Genomic DNA, 17,768 nt, shown 5'->3' with positions numbered 1-17,768 from the left:
CCCCTTTAGTCGCCTTCTACGACACGTGAGGAATGCATGGGAAGTATTCTTTCTCCCGTATCCCCATCTTTCATAGTTTTTCTAATGTCATTTGCTTCTTGGAATAGCTGTTTGCATAGAATTTCAATATTTTCTCCCTTTGCTTCTTTATATCATAAACAGCTGAACAAATACTGTAGATGTCACACAATTTACACTCTGAAACACCATGGTCCATTTTTTCAACAGTTCTACTTTATCTTGGATCAATATAGACTAGTGTTTACGTTTGACACCACGACTGACACACTCATATGTCTTAGAAGCCATAACTAGGTTTAAATTCAAGAAATATAAGCGAAGAATCTCACAGAATTGTAGTATCACTACCAACAAGTGCAGTATATAGAATGTAAATAAGTGCACCCTACCCACAAAGCCATCTGTGGCTGCCCAGTAAAGTAGTCTGGTGGCCATGGAAATTTCAAGTTCCCTCGCATAATTTTGTCCAGACTAAAGGAGGTGCCGAACCATCAGTTGCTGGAAATTCGGTGGTGTACCTGTATAAGTTTTTATATAAAAATATAATAATTAAGTTGTGTTTAAGAAAGTTTCAGTATTTGTATTTTTCTCACTTCTAATATTCTATTCAATCATTTCCATACAATTTTGCATTCAACCCATCTATTATTAGTCTTTTTAACATCCTTTACCTGGTGATAATCTATATCCATTGCAGCTCAGCTCTGCTGCTCCTTGAAAATCATTTGTTAGTATATGTCTCACTTCAACACTTTAGGTGCTAAATTCACCAACACTCAAATGACACTTTTGGCATGTGTAGGGCCTAATTCAACTTTAATCACAGTAGTTGAATTAATCACAAGTAGTTGAAACTTTCCTCAACCCAAACACCCTTGAAACATGGACAAAGTCTTTAGCAACACCCAGCTGGCTACGACTGAAATTACACAGAAAAAAAATCAGATAACTTACAGCTAATCCCACATTTCTAGGCTTGCAGTTCTCCTTAAGAAATTGTAAAACACACATTCGACATAATATTTTTTCTCCTTAAGAAATCGTAAAACACACATTTGACATGATAATATTTTAAGCTGATAAGTAAGAATTAACATTTTCATTTACTGGTGAAGAATAGGGCACTTAAAGGTAACCACCCAAAATCAAATTAGGCATCTAAAAGGTTATTCTACTGCAGACAATGGCATCTAAAGGTTAATCTACTGCAGACAGTCAGTTTGCTATTTCTTTCCACCACTTTTGAAAAACACTTTGCTAACATAAGATTTTCACATCAAGTGGCATTTGCTATCAACATCTTTTGTGCTGCTCTGTACTGCATAGCTAAATAGTTCATCCAAAATGCCTGACTTTGCAAAGATCTGGCAGAACATTGAAAATCCATAAATTCTAGAATCTGTGGAGCCCAAAATCCATGATCCAGTGCAGTCAGGATTACTAACAATTTAGAGTATGCCTTTTTTATTGATTAATTTCTGTAAATGTTTATTACATGAATCATATAGTACTGTATGTGTAAACAGATGACAGACAAATATCTAAATTGCATTAGGTATTCCAAATACTCTGTTAAGGTATTTAGCCTGCATGCACAGTATTTCTAAAATCCTTAAAATTCCAAAATCTTATCATTACATTGTACTGAGGGTTATGGATAATCAATATTCTACCTGCAATGCTGTGCTGAGGGCTGATATTTCAGTTCAATGAATTCATAGAATTTTCATGAAAAATTCTTATATCTAGCTGCCAATATACATACAATTATTGACAGAGAACCAACAAAATTTCCAATATTATGAATAACATCATCTTTACATAATTAAGCATTCTATTCTAATGAAAAAAATAAAATCTTTTGGATTATTGCATCTTCAAACTTTCTTTTATTCACAATGATAGCATGCAAAAAATTCAGTCAGACTCTTCTTTCTCTTTACAGTCTAAAATACTTTTACTCAAGCAAAACATAATGTACAAAACATATGTAGTACTATATCAAAGATATTTCAACCTTAATCATAAACCTTAATAAACCAGAATGTTGGATAATGATAAACTTGAGTCTTTTCTATCCACTTTTCAGCTAAGAGGACATACTTGCTGCTCTTGAGGAACATCATCCTCACTATCAATACAGAAATCATCTCGGTATGATAACCTTCTGGATGTGATGAGCTGGAATTGTTCTGGCCTTACCCCACACAGCTGATGGACCTTTTCAACAGTTATGGGAGTGTCTAGGAATAAAAAAAAAAAAGATAAGAATACTTTTAAGAGAAAAAAGCAAGCAGTTTTATGAAATTTAAATATATAATGTAAATGATAGTTTACTACATCAAGTAAATTTAGCAATTTTCCAATATATTTCTTTACCATATGTCGCTACTATAAACTTCATAAAAGTGGCTTACATGCTGTTCAACAAGGGACATTAACAGTTACTGGCCATATTCTTGCTGTGTCAGGAATGGTCAGGAATATTTACACAAGTAAAATATCTTTGGTTGTATGACTAAAATTATAAGTTTTAGTTTTATTAACTGCATTTGATACTGTATACAGCTGTATATGGTATACAGGGAGTTATGTGCTGTTAACAAACCAAAAAAGGGCATATAAATGGTCAGGCAAAAACACAAAAAAGTCCGCAAAACTTGGCTGAGGAACAACCTACTACACTACTGACAAGAGCACAGCCTTTGAACTGTAATAGCTCCTGGATCCTGAATGGAAGATCCAGGATTTATAGCCCCAGGACATATATCCATCTGACACACACTCCCTTGACAAATGCAAATCACATTTTCCTGTCTACACTCCAAACATCACCTATCCCTACATTAATGCAAAAATTGATTTAACACATCCCAGGACCCTTCATGCCCACAATGCAACTACAAAAATGATGACACTTATAGCTCAGATACACCATACACTTGCCATATAGAAAGACATAACTTCATTACAATTTATGATCATTTTGGAAGAAAGCTAAGTGAAAAGTTTCAGGATAATAAGAAACTATACTGGAAGGAGGTGATAAAGGAAAGAGGTGAATGTAAGAGTGGAAATGCTGATGCGAAAAGGAAGGATATTTTCTGGAAGTGAAAGGAAAATAGAAAGAATAATATAAAGAACTGATGAATGTAGGAGAAGGGGAGGCAGCAGTTGTTACATGCATGGCTATGGAGGTGGAAAGGAAGAGGGTATAAGTACAGGGGCCTATAGCAAAGAGAGAGGTAAGAAGGGATATAATGAGGTGAAGGTAGTAAAGGCACCTGGAGTGGATAGGATTACAGCTGAAATGCTGAAGTGTGGAGGAGAAAGTGTGATTGATAGAGTGGATGCATCTTATATGTAATTTAGCACAGAAACAGAAGGTTGTGCCTGAGGCTTGGATGAAAGCTATTATTGTTCCTCTGTTCAAAGGAAAAGGTGTGAAGGATGTACATAGCAATTATAAGAATAAGTCTCTTAAGTATACCTGGAAAAGTATATGCAGGAATATCAACTGACTGAGTGATGAAATGCAGAATAAGTGAAGAGCAAGGGGGTTTTAGGAAAAGAAGGGGATGTGTGGAAGCATATTTTAGTAGTAAAGATGACTATAAAAAAGTTTTAGCTAAAGGTAAGAAGTTGTATGCACCTTTTATGTTTCTACAGAAACTGTATGACAGTCGAGTCGAATGCTTTGTAGGAAGTGTTAAGGATATACAGAGCAGGGGAACAACTACTGGATGTTGTAAAAGCCTTCTACAGAGGAGCAAATGTGTTTGTAAGAATGGATGAAGAGCCAAGTGAAAGTTTTGGGATACATGTAGGTGTGAGGCAGGGCTGTGATGTCACTATGACTTTTTAACAAAGACATATGGGAGTGGACTTAGCAGTGGATGGAACCATGGAAACAAAAGTGAGTCACAGGGTGGGGGAGGAGGCGAAGGTTTTGGGAGTGATGAAGGATGTGTGGAAGGCGAGAACGTTACCTCAGAGAGCAAAAATGGGTATGTTTGAAGGAATAGTGGTTCCAACAATGTTATATGGTAGCAAGGCATGGGCTATATAGAGGTTGTATGGAAGAGAGTGGATGTGTTGGAAATGAAATGTATGAGGACAATACTTGGAGAGAGGTGGTTTGACTGAGTAAGTAATGAAAGGGTAAGAGAGATGTGCAGAAATAAAAAGAGTGTGGCTGAGAGAGCAGAAGAGGGTGTGTTGAAATGGTTTGGACATATGGAGAGAATGAGTGAGGAAAAATTGAAAATGGGGATACATCTGTCACAGGTGGAGGGAATAAGGAGAAGTGGGAGACCAAATTGGAGGTGGAAGGATGAAGTGAAAAAGATTTTGAGCGATTGGGGCCTAAACACAAAGGAAGGTGAGAGGCATGCAAGTTATAGAGTGAATTGAAACGATATGGTATATCGGGGTCAATGTGCTTTCAATGGACTGAATCAAGGCATGGGAAACATCTGGGGAAAACCACGGAAAGGTTTATGGGGCCTGGATATGGATAGGGAGCTGTGGTTTCGGTGCATTACATATGCCAGCTAGAGACTCGGTGTGAACGAATGTGGCCTTTTTTGTGTGTTTTCCTGATGCTACCTCATAGAAGGCGACTAAAGGGGATGGGAATAGGGAGCTAGAAACCCTCCCCTCCTTTCTAAAAGGGGAAACAGAAGAAGGAGTTATGTGGGGAGTGCTCATCCTCCTCGAAGGCTCAGATTGAGGTGTCTAAATGTGTGTGCATGTAACCAAGATGAGAAAAAAGGAGAGATAGGTAGTATGTTTGAGGAAAAGAACCTGGACGTTTTGGCTCTGAATGAAACAAAGCTCAAGGGTGAAGGGTAAGAGTGGTCTGGGAATGTCTTGGGAGGAAAGTCAGGAGTTGGCGAGAGGACAAGAGCAAAGGAAGAGTACCACTACTCTTGAAGCAGGAGTTGTGGGAGTATGTGATAGAGTGTAAGAAAGTAAACTCTAGTTTGATATGGGTAAAACTGAAAGTGGATGGAGAGAGATGGGTGATTATTTGTGCCTATGAACCTGGTCATGAGAAGAGACATCATGAGAGGCAAGCGCTTTGGGAACAGATGAGTGAGTGTGTTAGCAGCTTTGATGCATGAGACCGGGTTATAGTGATGGGTGATTTGAATGCAAAGGTGAGTAATGTGGCAGTTGAGGGTATAATTGGTGCACATGGGGTGCTCAGTGTTGTAAATGGAAATGGTGAAGAGCTTGTTGATTTGTGTGCTGAAAAAGGATTGGTGATTGAGAATACCTGGTTTAAAAAGAGAGATATACATCAGTATACCTATGTATACTTATGGATGTGGAAAGGGAGCGGTGGTTTTGGTGCATTATACATGACAGCTAGAGACTGAGTGTGAACGAATTTGGCCTTTGTTGTCTTTCCTAGCGATACCTCGCGCACATGCGGGGCAGGGGGTTGTCATTTCAGATGTAGCAGTGTGGCGATGGGAATGAATAAGGGAAGACAGTATGAATTATGTACATTATATATATGTATATGTCTGTGTGTGTATATATATGTATACACTGAGATGTATAGGTAAGTATATGTGCTGTGTGTGGACGTGTATGTATATACGTGTGTGTGTGTGTGGGTGGGTTGGGCCATTCTTTCATCTATTTCCTAGCACTACCTCCCTAACGAGGGAGACAGCGACAAAGTATAATAAAATAAATAAAATAAATAACATGTGTAAGTAGGAAAAATGGCCAGAGAGCATTAGTGGATTACGTTTTAATTGACAGGTGTGTGAAAGGGAGACTTTTGGATGCTAATGTGGTGAGAGGTGCAACTGGAGGGATGTCTGATGATGATCTTGTGGAGGCGAAGGGGAAGATATGTAGAGGTTTTCAGAAAAGAAGAGAGAATGTTGGGGTGAATAGAGTGGTGAGAGTAAGTGAGCTTGAAAAAGAGACTTGTGTGAGGAAGTACCAGGAGAGACTGAGTGCAGAACAGAAACAGGTGAGAGCAAATGATGCAAGGGGAGTGGGGGAGGAATGGGATGCATTTAGGGAAGCAGTGATGGCTTGTGCAAAAGATGCCTGTGGCATGAGAAAGGTGGGAGGTGGGCACATTAGAAAGGGTAGTGAGTGGTGGAATGAAGCAGTAAGATTATTAGTGAAAGAGAAGAGAGAGGCATTTGGACAAATTTTGCAAGGAAATGGTGCAAATGAGTGGGAGATGTATAAAAGAAAGAGGCAGGAGGTCAAGAGAAAGGTGGAAGAGGTGAAAAAGAGGGAAAATGAGAGTTGGGGTGAGGGAGTATCATAAAATTTTAGGGAGAATAAAAAGATGTTTTGGAAGGAGGTAAATAAAGTGCGTAAGGCAAGAGAACAAATGGGAACATTGGTGAAAGGGGCAAACAGGGAGGTAATAAGAAGTAGCAGTGAAGTGAGATGGAGTGAGTATTTTGAAGGGTTGTTGAATGCGTTAGATGAAAGAGTGGTAGATATAGAGTGTTTTGGTCAAGGTGGTGTGTGAAGTGAGAGGGTTAGGGAGAATGATTTGGTAGACAGAGAAGAGGTAGTGAAAGCTCTGAGGAAGATGAAAGCCAGCAAGAAGGCAGGTTTGGATGGTATTGCTATGGAATTTATTAAGAAAGGGGGTGACTGTGTTGTTGACTGGTTCGTGAGGATATTCAATGTATGTATGGTTCATGGTAAAGTGCCTGAGGATCGACGGAATGCATGCATAGAGCAATTGTACAAAGGCAATTGGGATAAAGGTGAGTGTTCAAATTACAGAGGTATAAGTTTGTTGAGTATTCCTGGGAAATTATATGGGAAGGTATTGATTGAGAGGGTAAAGGCATGTACAGAGCATCAGAATGGGGAAGAGCAGTGTGGCTTCAGATGTGGTAGAGGATGTATGGATCAGGTATTTGCTTTGAAGAATGTATGTAAGAAATACTTAAAAAAACAGATGGATTTGTATGTAGCATTTATGGATCTGGAGAGCGCATATGATAGAGATGCTCTGTGGAAGGTATCAAGAATATATGGTGTGGGAGGTAAGTTGCTAGAAGCAGTGAAAAGTTTCTATAGAGGATGTAAGGTATGTGTACGAGTAGGAAGAAAGGAAAGTGATTGGTTCCCAGTGAATGTTGGTTTGCGGCAGGGGTGCGTGATGTCTCCAAGGTTGTTCAATTTGTTCATGGATGGGGTTGTTAGAGGGCTGAATGCAAGATTTTGGAGAGAGGGGCAAGTATGCAGTCTGTTGAGGATGACAGGGCTTGGGAAGTGAGTCACTAGTTGTTCGCTGATGATACAGTGCTAGTGGCTGATTCGGGTGAGAAACTACAGAAGTTGGTGACTGAGTTTGGTGTGAAAGAAGAAAGCTGAGAGTAAATGTGAATAAGGGCCAGGTTATTAGGTTCAGTAGGGTTGAGGGACAAGTCAATTGGGAGGTAAGTTTGAATGGAGAAAAAGTGGAGGAAGTAAAGTGTTTTAGATATCTGGGAGTGGATTTGGCAGCGGATGTAACCATGGAAGCGGAAGTGAGTCACAGGGGGGGAAGGGGGTGAAGGTTCTGGGAGCACTGAAAAATGTGTGGAAGGTGAGAACGTTATCTTGGAGAGCAAAAATGGGTATGTTTGAAGGAATAGTGGTCCCAACAATGTTATAAGATTGTGAGGCATGGCCTATAGATAGGGTTATGCAGAGGAAGGTGGATGTGTTGGAAATGAGATACTTGAGGAATATATGTGGTGTGAGGTGGTTTGATCGAGTAAGTAATGAAAGGGTAAGAGAGATGAGTCATAATACAAAGAGTGTGGTGGAGAGAGCAGAAGAGGGTGTATGGAAATGGTTTGATCCCATGGAGAGAATAAGTGAGGAAAGATTGACAAAGAGGATATATGTGTCAGAGGTGGAGGAAACAAGAAGTGGGAGACCAAATTGGAGGTGGAAGGATAGAGTGAAAAAGATTTTTCCATAGCCAGAGGTTGAACCATTATGTGACGTTCATTTTTTCATTCATTTCAAGCTAAAAGTTTGTTTTCTAAATTGTTTCTTACATTTTTCATATGTATATATATGTATGTGTGTGTGTGTGTGTGTGTGTGTGTGTGCGTGTGTGTGTGTGTGTGTGTGTGTGTGTGTATATATATGTATATTATCCCTGGGGATAGGGGTGAAAGAATACTTCCCACGTATTCCTCGCGTGTCGTAGAAAGCGACTAGAGGGGACGGGAGCAGGGGGGCCGGAAATCCTCCCCTCCTTGTATTAACTTTCTAAAATGGGAAACAGAAGAAGGAGTCACGCGGGGAGTGCTCATCCTCCTCGAAGGCTCAGAGTGGGGTGCCTGAATGTGTGTGGATGTAACCAAGATTTGAAAAAAGGAGAGATAGGTAGTATGTTTGAGGAAAGGAACCTGGATGTTTTGGCTCTGAGTGAAACGAAGCTCAAGGGTAAAGGGGAAGAGTGGTTTGGAAATGTCTGGGGAGTGAAGTCAGGGGTTAGTGAGAGGACAAGAGCAAGGGAAGGAGTAGCAATACTCCTGAAACAGGAGTTGTGGGAGTATGTGATAGAATGTAAGAAAGTAAATTCTCGATTAATATGGGTAAAATTGAAAGTTGATGGAGAGAGGTGGGTGATTATTGGTGCATATGCACCTGGGCATGAGAAGAAAGATCATGAGAGGCAAGTGTTTTGGGAGCAGCTAAATGAGTGTGTTAGCGGTTTTGATGCACGAGACCGGGTTATAGTGACGGGTGATTTGAATGCAAAGGTGAGTAATGTGGCAGTTGAGGGAATAATTGGTATGCATGGGGTGTTCAGTGTTGTAAATGGAAATGGTGAAGAGCTTGTAGATTTATGTGCTGAAAAAGGACTGATGATTGGGAATACCTGGTTTAAAAAGCGAGATATACATAAGTATACTTATGTAAGTAGGAGAGATGGCCAGAGAGCGTTATTGGATTACGTGTTAATTGACAGGCGTGCGAAAGAGAGACTTTTGGATGTCAATGTGCTGAGAGGTGCAACTGGAGGGATGTCTGATCATTATCTTGTGGAGGCTAAGGTGAAGATTAGTATGGGTTTTCAGAAAAGAAGAGTGAATGTTGGGGTGAAGAAGGTGGTGAGAGTAAGTGAGCTTGGGAAGGAGACCTGTGTGAAGAAGTATCAGGAGAGACTGTGTACAAAATGGAAAAAGGTGAGAACAATGGAAGTAAGGGGAGTGGGGGAGGAATGGGATGTATTTAGGGAATCAGTGATGGATTGCGCAAAAGATGCTTGTGGCATGAGAAGAGTGGGAGGTGGGCTGTTTAGAAAGGGTAGTGAGTGGTGGGATGAAGAAGTAAGAGTATTAGTGAAAGAGAAGAGAGAGGCATTTGGACGATTTTTGCAGGGAAAAAATGCAATTGAGTGGGAGAAGTATAAAAGAAAGAGACAGGAGGTCAAGAGAAAGGTGCAAGAGGTGAAAAAAAGGGCAAATGAGAGTTGGGGTAAGAGACTATCAGTAAATTTTAGGGAGAATAAAAAGATGTTCTGGAAGGAGGTAAATAGGGTGCGTAAGACAAGGGAGCAAATGGGAACTTCAGTGAAGGGCGTAAATGGGGAGGTGATAACAAGTAGTGGTGATGTGAGAAGGAGATGGAATGAGTATTTTGAAGGTTTGTTGAATGTGTCTGATGACAGAGTGGCAGATATAGGGTGTTTGGGTCGAGGTGGTGTGCAAAGTGAGAGGGTTAGGGAAAATGATTTGGTAAACAGAGAAGAGGTAGTAAAAGCTTTGCGGAAGATGAAAGCCGGCACGGCAGCAGGTTTGGATGGTATTGCAGTGGAATTTATTAAAAAAGGGGGTGACTGTATTGTTGACTGGTTGGTAAGGTTATTTAATGTATGTATGACTCATGGTGAGGTGCCTGAGGATTGGCGGAATGCGTGCATAGTGCCATTGTACAAAGGCAAAGGGGATAAGAGTGAGTGCTCAAATTACAGAGGTATAAGTTTGTTGAGTATTCCTGGTAAATTATATGGGAGGGTATTGATTGAGAGGGTGAAGGCATGTACAGAGCATCAGATTGGGGAAGAGCAGTGTGGTTTCAGAAGTGGTAGAGGATGTGTGGATCAGGTGTTTGCTTTGAAGAATGTATGTGAGAAATACTTAGAAAAGCAAATGGATTTGTATGTAGCATTTATGGATCTGGAGAAGGCATATGATAGAGTTGATAGAGATGCTCTGTGGAAGGTATTAAGAATATATGGTGTGGGAGGCAAGTTGTTAGAAGCAGTGAAAAGTTTTTATCGAGGATGTAAGGCATGTGTACGTGTAGGAAGAGAGGAAAGTGATTGGTTCTCAGTGAATGTAGGTTTGCGGCAGGGGTGTGTGATGTCTCCATGGTTGTTTAATTTGTTTATGGATGGGGTTGTTAGGGAGGTAAATGCAAGAGTCTTGGAAAGAGGGGCAAGTATGAAGTCTGTTGGGGATGAGAGAGCTTGGGAAGTGAGTCAGTTGTTGTTCGCTGATGATACAGCGCTGGTGGCGGATTCATGTGAGAAACTGCAGAAGCTGGTGACGGAGTTTGGTAAAGTGTGTGGAAGAAGAAAGTTAAGAGTAAATGTGAATAAGAGCAAGGTTATTAGGTACAGTAGGGTTGAGGGTCAAGTCAATTGGGAGGTGAGTTTGAATGGTGAGAGGCTGGAGGAAGTGAAGTGTTTTAGATATCTGGGAGTGGATCTGTCAGCAGATGGAACCATGGAAGCGGAAGTGGATCATAGGGTGGGGGAGGGGGCGAAAATTTTGGGAGCCTTGAAAAATGTGTGGAAGTCGAGAACATTATCCCGGAAAGCAAAAATGGGTATGTTTGAAGGAATAGTAGTTCCAACAATGTTGTATGGTTGCGAGGCGTGGGCTATGGATAGAGTTGTGCGCAGGAGGATGGATGTGCTGGAAATGAGATGTTTGAGGACAATGTGTGGTGCGAGGTGGTTTGATCGAGTAAGTAACGTAAGGGTAAGAGAGATGTGTGGAAATAAAAAGAGCGTGGTTGAGAGAGCAGAAGAGGGTGTTTTGAAATGGTTTGGGCACATGGAGAGAATGAGTGAGGAAAGATTGACCAAGAGGATATATATGTCGGAGGTGGAGGGAACGAGGAGAAGAGGGAGACCAAATTGGAGGTGGAAAGATGGAGTGAAAAGGATTTTGTGTGATCGGGGCCTGAACATGCAGGAGGGTGAAAGGAGGGCAAGGAATAGAGTGAATTGGAGCGATGTGGTATACAGGGGTTGACGTGCTGTCAGTGGATTGAATCAAGGCATGTGAAGCGTCCGGGGTAAACCATGGAAAGCTGTGTAGGTATGTATATTTGCGTGTGTGGACGTGTGTATGTACATGTGTATGGGGGGGTTGGGCCATTTCTTTCGTCTGTTTCCTTGCGCTACCTCGCAAACGCGGGAGACAGCGACAAAGTATAAAAAAAAAAAAAAAAAAGGGCCTAAACATGCAGGAGGGTGAAAGGCATGCAAGGAATAGAGTAAATTGGAACAATGTGGTATACCGAGGTGGACGTGCTGTCAATGGATTGAACCAGGGCATGTGAAGCGTCTTGGGTTAACCATGGAAAGTTTTGTGGGGCCTGGATGTGGAAAGAGATCTCTAGTTTTGGTGCATTATATATAACACTCAGAGATTGAGTGTGAATGAATGTGGCCTTTGTTGTCTTTTTCTAGTGCTACCTTGTGCACGTGTGGGGGGTGAGGTTTGTCATTTCATGTGTGGTGGGGTCGCGACAGGAATGAATAAAGGCAGCACGTATGAATTATGTACATGTGTATATATGTATATGCCTGCGTATGTGTATTTTTTTTTTTTTTTTTGCTTTGTCGCTGTCTCCCGCGTTTGCGAGGTAGCGCAAGGAAACAGACGAAAGAAATGGCCCAACCCACCCCCATACACATGCCTTGATTCAATCCACTGACAGCACGTCAACTCCGGTATACCACATCGATCCAAATCACTCTATTCTTTGCCCTCCTTTCACCCTCCTGCATGTTCAGGCCCCGATCACACAAAATCTTTTTCACTCCATCTTTCCACCTCGAATTTGGTCTCCCTCTTCTCCTCGTTCCCTCCACCTCCGACACATATATCCTCTTGGTCAATCTTTCCTCACTCATTCTCTCCATGTGACCAAACCATTTCAAAACACCCTCTTCTGCTCTCTCAACCACGCTCTTTTTATTTCCACACATCTCTCTTACCCTTACGTTACTTACTCGATCAAACCACCTCACACCACACATTGTCCTCAAACATCTCATTTCCAGCACATCCATCCTCCTGCGCACAACTCTATCCATAGCCCACGCCTCGCAACCATACAACATTGTTGGAACCACTATTCCTTCAAACATACCCATTTTTGCTTTCCGAGATAATGTTCTCGACTTCCACACATTCTTCAAGGCTCCCAGAATTTTCGCCCCCTCCCCCACCCTATGATCCATTTCCGCTTCGATGGTTCCATCCGCTGCCAGATCCACTCCCAGATATCTAAAACACTTCACTTCCTCCAGTTTTTCTCCATTCAAACTCACCTCCCAATTGAATTGACCCTCAACCCTACTGTACCTAATAACCTTGCTCCTATTCACATTTACTCTTAACTTTCTTCTTTCACACACTTTACCAAACTCAGTCACCAGCTTCTGCAGTTTCTCACATGAATCAGCCACCAGCGCTGTATCATCAGCGAACAACAACTGACTCACTTCCCAAGCTCTCTCATCCCCAACAGACTTCATACTTGCCTCTCTTTCCAAAACTCTTGCATTCACCTCCCTAACAACCCCATCCATAAACAAATTAAACAACCATGGAGACATCACACACCCCTGCCGCAAACCTACATTCACTGAGAACCAATCACTTTCCTCTCTTCCTACACGTACACATGCCTTACATCCTCGATAAAAACTTTTCACTGCTTCTAACAACTTGCCTCCCACACCATATATTCTTAACACCTTCCACAGAGCATCTCTATCAACTCTATCATATGCCTTCTCCAGATCCATAAATGCTACATACAAATCCATTTGCTTTTCTAAGTATTTCTCACATACATTCTTCAAAGCAAACACCTGATCCACACATCCTCTACCACTTCTGAAACCACACTGCTCTTCCCCAATCTGATGCTCTGTACATGCCTTCACCCTCTTAATCAATACCCTCCCATATAATTTGCCTGGAATACTCAACAAACTTATACCTCTGTAATTTGAGCACTCACTCTTATCCCCTTTGCCTTTGTACAATGGCACTATGCATGCATTCCGCCAATCCTCAGGCACCTCACCATGAGTCATACATACATTAAATAACCTTACCAACCAGTCAACAATACGGTCACCCCCTTTTTTAATAAATTCCACTGCAATACCATCTAAACCTGCTGCCTTGCCGGCTTTCATCTTCTGCAAAGCTTTTACTACCTCTTCTCTGTTTACCAACTCATTTTCCCTAACCCTCTCACTTTGCACACCACCTCGACCAAAACACCCTATATCTGCCACTCTATCATCAAACACATTCAACAAACCTTCAAAATACTCACTCCATCTCCTTCTCACATCACCACTACTTGTTATCACCTCCCCATTTGTGCCCTTCACTGAAGTTCCCATTTGCTCCCTTGTCTTACGCACTTTATTTACCTCCTTCCAGAACATCTTTTTATTCTCCCTAAAATTTAATGATACTCTCTCACCCCAACTCTCATTTGCCCTTTTTTTCACCTCTTGCACCTTTCTCTTGACCTCCTGTCTCTTTCTTTTATACGTCTCCCACTCAATTTCATTTTTTCCCTGCAAAAATCGTCCAAATGCCTCTCTCTTCTCTTTCACTAATACTCTTACTTCTTCATCCCACCACTCACTACCCTTTCTAATCAACCCACCTCCCACTCTTCTCATGCCACAAGCATCTTTTGCGCAATCCATCACTGATTCCCTAAATACATCCCATTCCTCCCCCACTCCCCTTACTTCCATTGTTCTCACCTTTTTCCATTCTGTACTCAGTCTCTCCTGGTACTTCCTCACACAAGTCTCCTTCCCAAGCTCACTTACTCTCACCACCCTCTTCACCCCAACATTCACTCTTCTTTTCTGAAAACCCATACAAATCTTCACCTTAGCCTCCACAAGATAATGATCAGACATCCCTCCAGTTGCACCTCTCAGCACATTAACATCCAAAAGTCTCTCTTTCGCGCGCCTGTCAATTAACACGTAATCCAATAACGCTCTCTGGCCATCTCTCCTACTTACATAAGTATACTTATGTATATCTCGCTTTTTAAACCAGGTATTCCCAATCATCAGTCCTTTTTCAGCACATAAATCCACAAGCTCTTCACCATTTCCATTTACAACACTGAACACCCCATGTATACCAATTATTCCCTCAACTGCCACATTACTCACCTTTGCATTCAAATCACCCAACACTATAACCCGGTCTCGTACATCAAAACCACTAACACACTCATTCAGCTGCTTCCAAAACACTTGCCTCTCATGATCTTTCTTCTCATGCCCAGGTGCATATGCACCAATAATCACCCATCTCTCTCCATCAACTTTCAGTTTTACCCATATTAATCGAGAATTTACTTTCTTACATTCTATCACATACTTCCACAACTCCTGTTTCAGGAGTACTGCTACTCCTTCCCTTGCTCTTGTCCTCTCACTAACCCCTGACTTTACTCCCAAGACATTCCCAAACCACTCTTCCCCTTTACCCTTGAGCTTCGTTTCACTCAGAGCCAAAACATCCAGGTTCCTTTCCTCAAACATACTACCTATCTCTCCTTTTTTCACATCTTGGTTACATCCACACACATTTAGGCACCCCAATCTGAGCCTTCGAGGAGGATGAGCACTCCCCGCGTGACTCCTTCTTCTGTTTCCCATTTTTGAAAGTTAAAAAAATACAAGGAGTGGAGGATTTCTGGCCCCCCCGCTCCCGTCCCCTCTAGTCGCTTTCTACGACACGCGAGGAATGCGTGGGAAGTATTCTTTCACCCCTATCCCCAGGGATAATATACATATATATATACACATACACACACATACACACACACACACGCACACATACACACACACACACATACATATATATACATGTGAAAATGTAAGAAACAATTTAGAAAACTGAAACTTCTAGCTTGAAATGAAATGAAAAAAATGAATGTCACATAATGGTTCAACCTCTGGCTATGTGTGTATATATATATATATATATATATATATATATATATATATATATATATATATATATATATATATATTTATTTATTTATTTATTATACTTTGTCGCTGTCTCCCGCGTTTGCGAGGTAGCGCAAGGAAACAGACGAAAGAAATGGCCCAACCCCCCCCATACACATGTATATACATACGTCCACACACGCAAATATACATACCTACACAGCTTTCCATGGTTTACCCCAGGCGCTTCACATGCCTTGATTCAATCCACTGACAGCACGTCAACCCCGGTATACCACATCGCTCCAATTCACTCTATTCCTTGCCCTCCTTTCACCCTCCTGCATGTTCAGGCCCCCATCACACAAAATCTTTTTCACTCCATCTTTCCACCTCCAATTTGGTCTCCCTCTTCTCCTCGTTCCCTCCACCTCCGACACATATATCCTCTTGGTCAATCTTTCCTCACTCATTCTCTCCATGTGCCCAAACCACTTCAAAACACCCTCTTCTGCTCTCTCAACCACGCTCTTTTTATTTCCACACATCTCTCTTACCCTTACGTTACTCACTCGATCAAACCACCTCACACCACACATTGTCCTCAAACATCTCATTTCCAGCACATCCATCCTCCTGCGCACAACTCTATCCATAGCCCACGCCTCGCAACCATACAACATTGTTGGAACCACTATTCCTTCAAACATACCCATTTTTGCTTTCCGAGATAATGTTCTCGACTTCCACACATTCTTCAAGGCCCCCAGAATTTTCGCCCTCTCCCCCACCCTATGATCCACTTCCGCTTCCATGGTTCCATCCGCTGCCAGATCCACGCCCAGATATCTAAAACACTTCACTTCCTCCAGTTTTTCTCCATTCAAACTCACCTCCCAATTGACTTGACCCTCAACCCTACTGTACCTAATAACCTTGCTCCTATTCACATTTACTCTTAACTTTCTTCTTCCACACACTTTACCAAACTCAGTCACCAGCTTCTGCAGTTTCTCACATGAATCAGCCACCAGCGCTGTATCATCAGCGAACAACAACTGACTCACTTCCCAAGCTCTCTCATCCCCAACAGTCAGGAATATAGGTAGGGTGGGTGATAATTTATTCTAGATCATTATAGAAGGAATTCAACCATTCTCTGTGGTGAATGTTGAAATCCCCTTCTGTCTGATGGCAAGAGTTTAGATAGTCAAAGAAAATATGAAATTTGTAGAATCAGTTGTGCAGCCAACAGCATGGAGAGAGATTAGATCATGCATCATACAGCTGCAAAATGTCTCCAATTCCTTTTGGGAATAGCTCCTTCTCCCCGACCACTTTTATGACCTGACCTTCCTACCTCTTATATATGTGGGGCCTCATTGAAGGATGGCATTCAGGAAGTTGACTTGCCCTAGACAATAAGTGTACCATTTCGGTACCTGAAGTCTTGGCCATGTGACTCCCAGACTCAGTCTGCCTGTAGGGCACTTCCTTTTGCTGATAATCATTAAAAAAGTGGTGGTCCTTTCAGTGCTTCTATGTTTCTGCCTAGAATGACGGTTTTCTTAAGTTTTTCAGCTATAGATATCAAGTGTATAACAAAGTGGAATGCTTTATGGGATGGTTAAGGATATGTGGGGTATGGGGACAACTGTTGGATATTATGAATACATTAAGATATATCCCTGGTGATAGGGGAGAAAGAATACTTCCTACGTATTCCCTGCATGTCGCAGAAGGCGACTAAAAGGGGAAGGAGTGGGGGACTGGAAATCCTACCCTCTTTTTTTTTTAATTTTCCAAAAGAAGGAACAGAGAAGGGGGCCAGGTGAGGATATTCCCTCAGAGGCCCAGCCCTCTGTTCTTAATGCTACCTTGCTAACGTGGGAAATGGTGAATAGTTTGAAAGAAAGAAAGAATATACATTGAAATGTATAGTTATGAATATGTCCATGTGTGGACGTGTATGTATATTCATGTATATGTGGGTGGTTTGGGCCATTCTTCCATCTGTTTCCTTGCGTTACCTCACTGACACAGGAGACAGTAACAAAGTATAATGAATAATAAATATACATATTCATACATGCTGCCCTCATCCATTCCTGCCACCATCCTGCCACACATCTGTCAACCTACAACCTTTCTCATGCCATAGGCATCTTTGTGCAAGCCATCACTGCATTCCTAAATACATCCCATCCTCCCCCAATCCCCTTATGTTATTTGCTCTCACCTTTTTCTATTCTGCAGACATTCTCCCCTAGTACTTCCTCACACAAGTCTTCTTTCAAAGCTCAAGTACTCTCACCACTCTCTTCACTTCAACATTCTCTCTTCTTTTCTGAAAACTTCAACAAATCTTCACCTTCACCTCCACAAAATAATGATCAGACATCCCTCCAGTTGCCTTTCTCAGCACACTAACATCCAAAAGTCTCTCTTTCATGTGCCTATCAATCAACATATAAGCCAATAACACTCCGAC

At 41.6% G+C, this 17,768-nt stretch overlaps 1 protein-coding gene across 1 annotated transcript in view; it reads right to left on the bottom strand.

Moving 5' to 3' along the window:
* Positions 1-1,031: 1,031 nt before the first annotated feature.
* LOC139764912 (uncharacterized) overlaps positions 1,032-17,768 on the bottom strand; it is a 567,165-nt gene continuing 550,428 nt past the window's right edge. The window contains exon 25 of the mRNA XM_071691991.1: positions 1,032-2,264. Within this exon, the coding sequence (XP_071548092.1) occupies positions 2,107-2,264 (158 nt within the window). The 3' untranslated portion in view covers positions 1,032-2,106. The remainder of the gene's footprint in view (positions 2,265-17,768) is intronic.

Source organism: Panulirus ornatus, chromosome 4, assembly GCF_036320965.1.
Source record: "Panulirus ornatus isolate Po-2019 chromosome 4, ASM3632096v1, whole genome shotgun sequence".
NCBI classification, from domain to species: domain Eukaryota; kingdom Metazoa; phylum Arthropoda; class Malacostraca; order Decapoda; family Palinuridae; genus Panulirus; species Panulirus ornatus.
The sequence above is the reverse complement of the archived record's forward strand: the minus strand, read 5'-3'. Positions and strand labels throughout refer to the sequence as shown.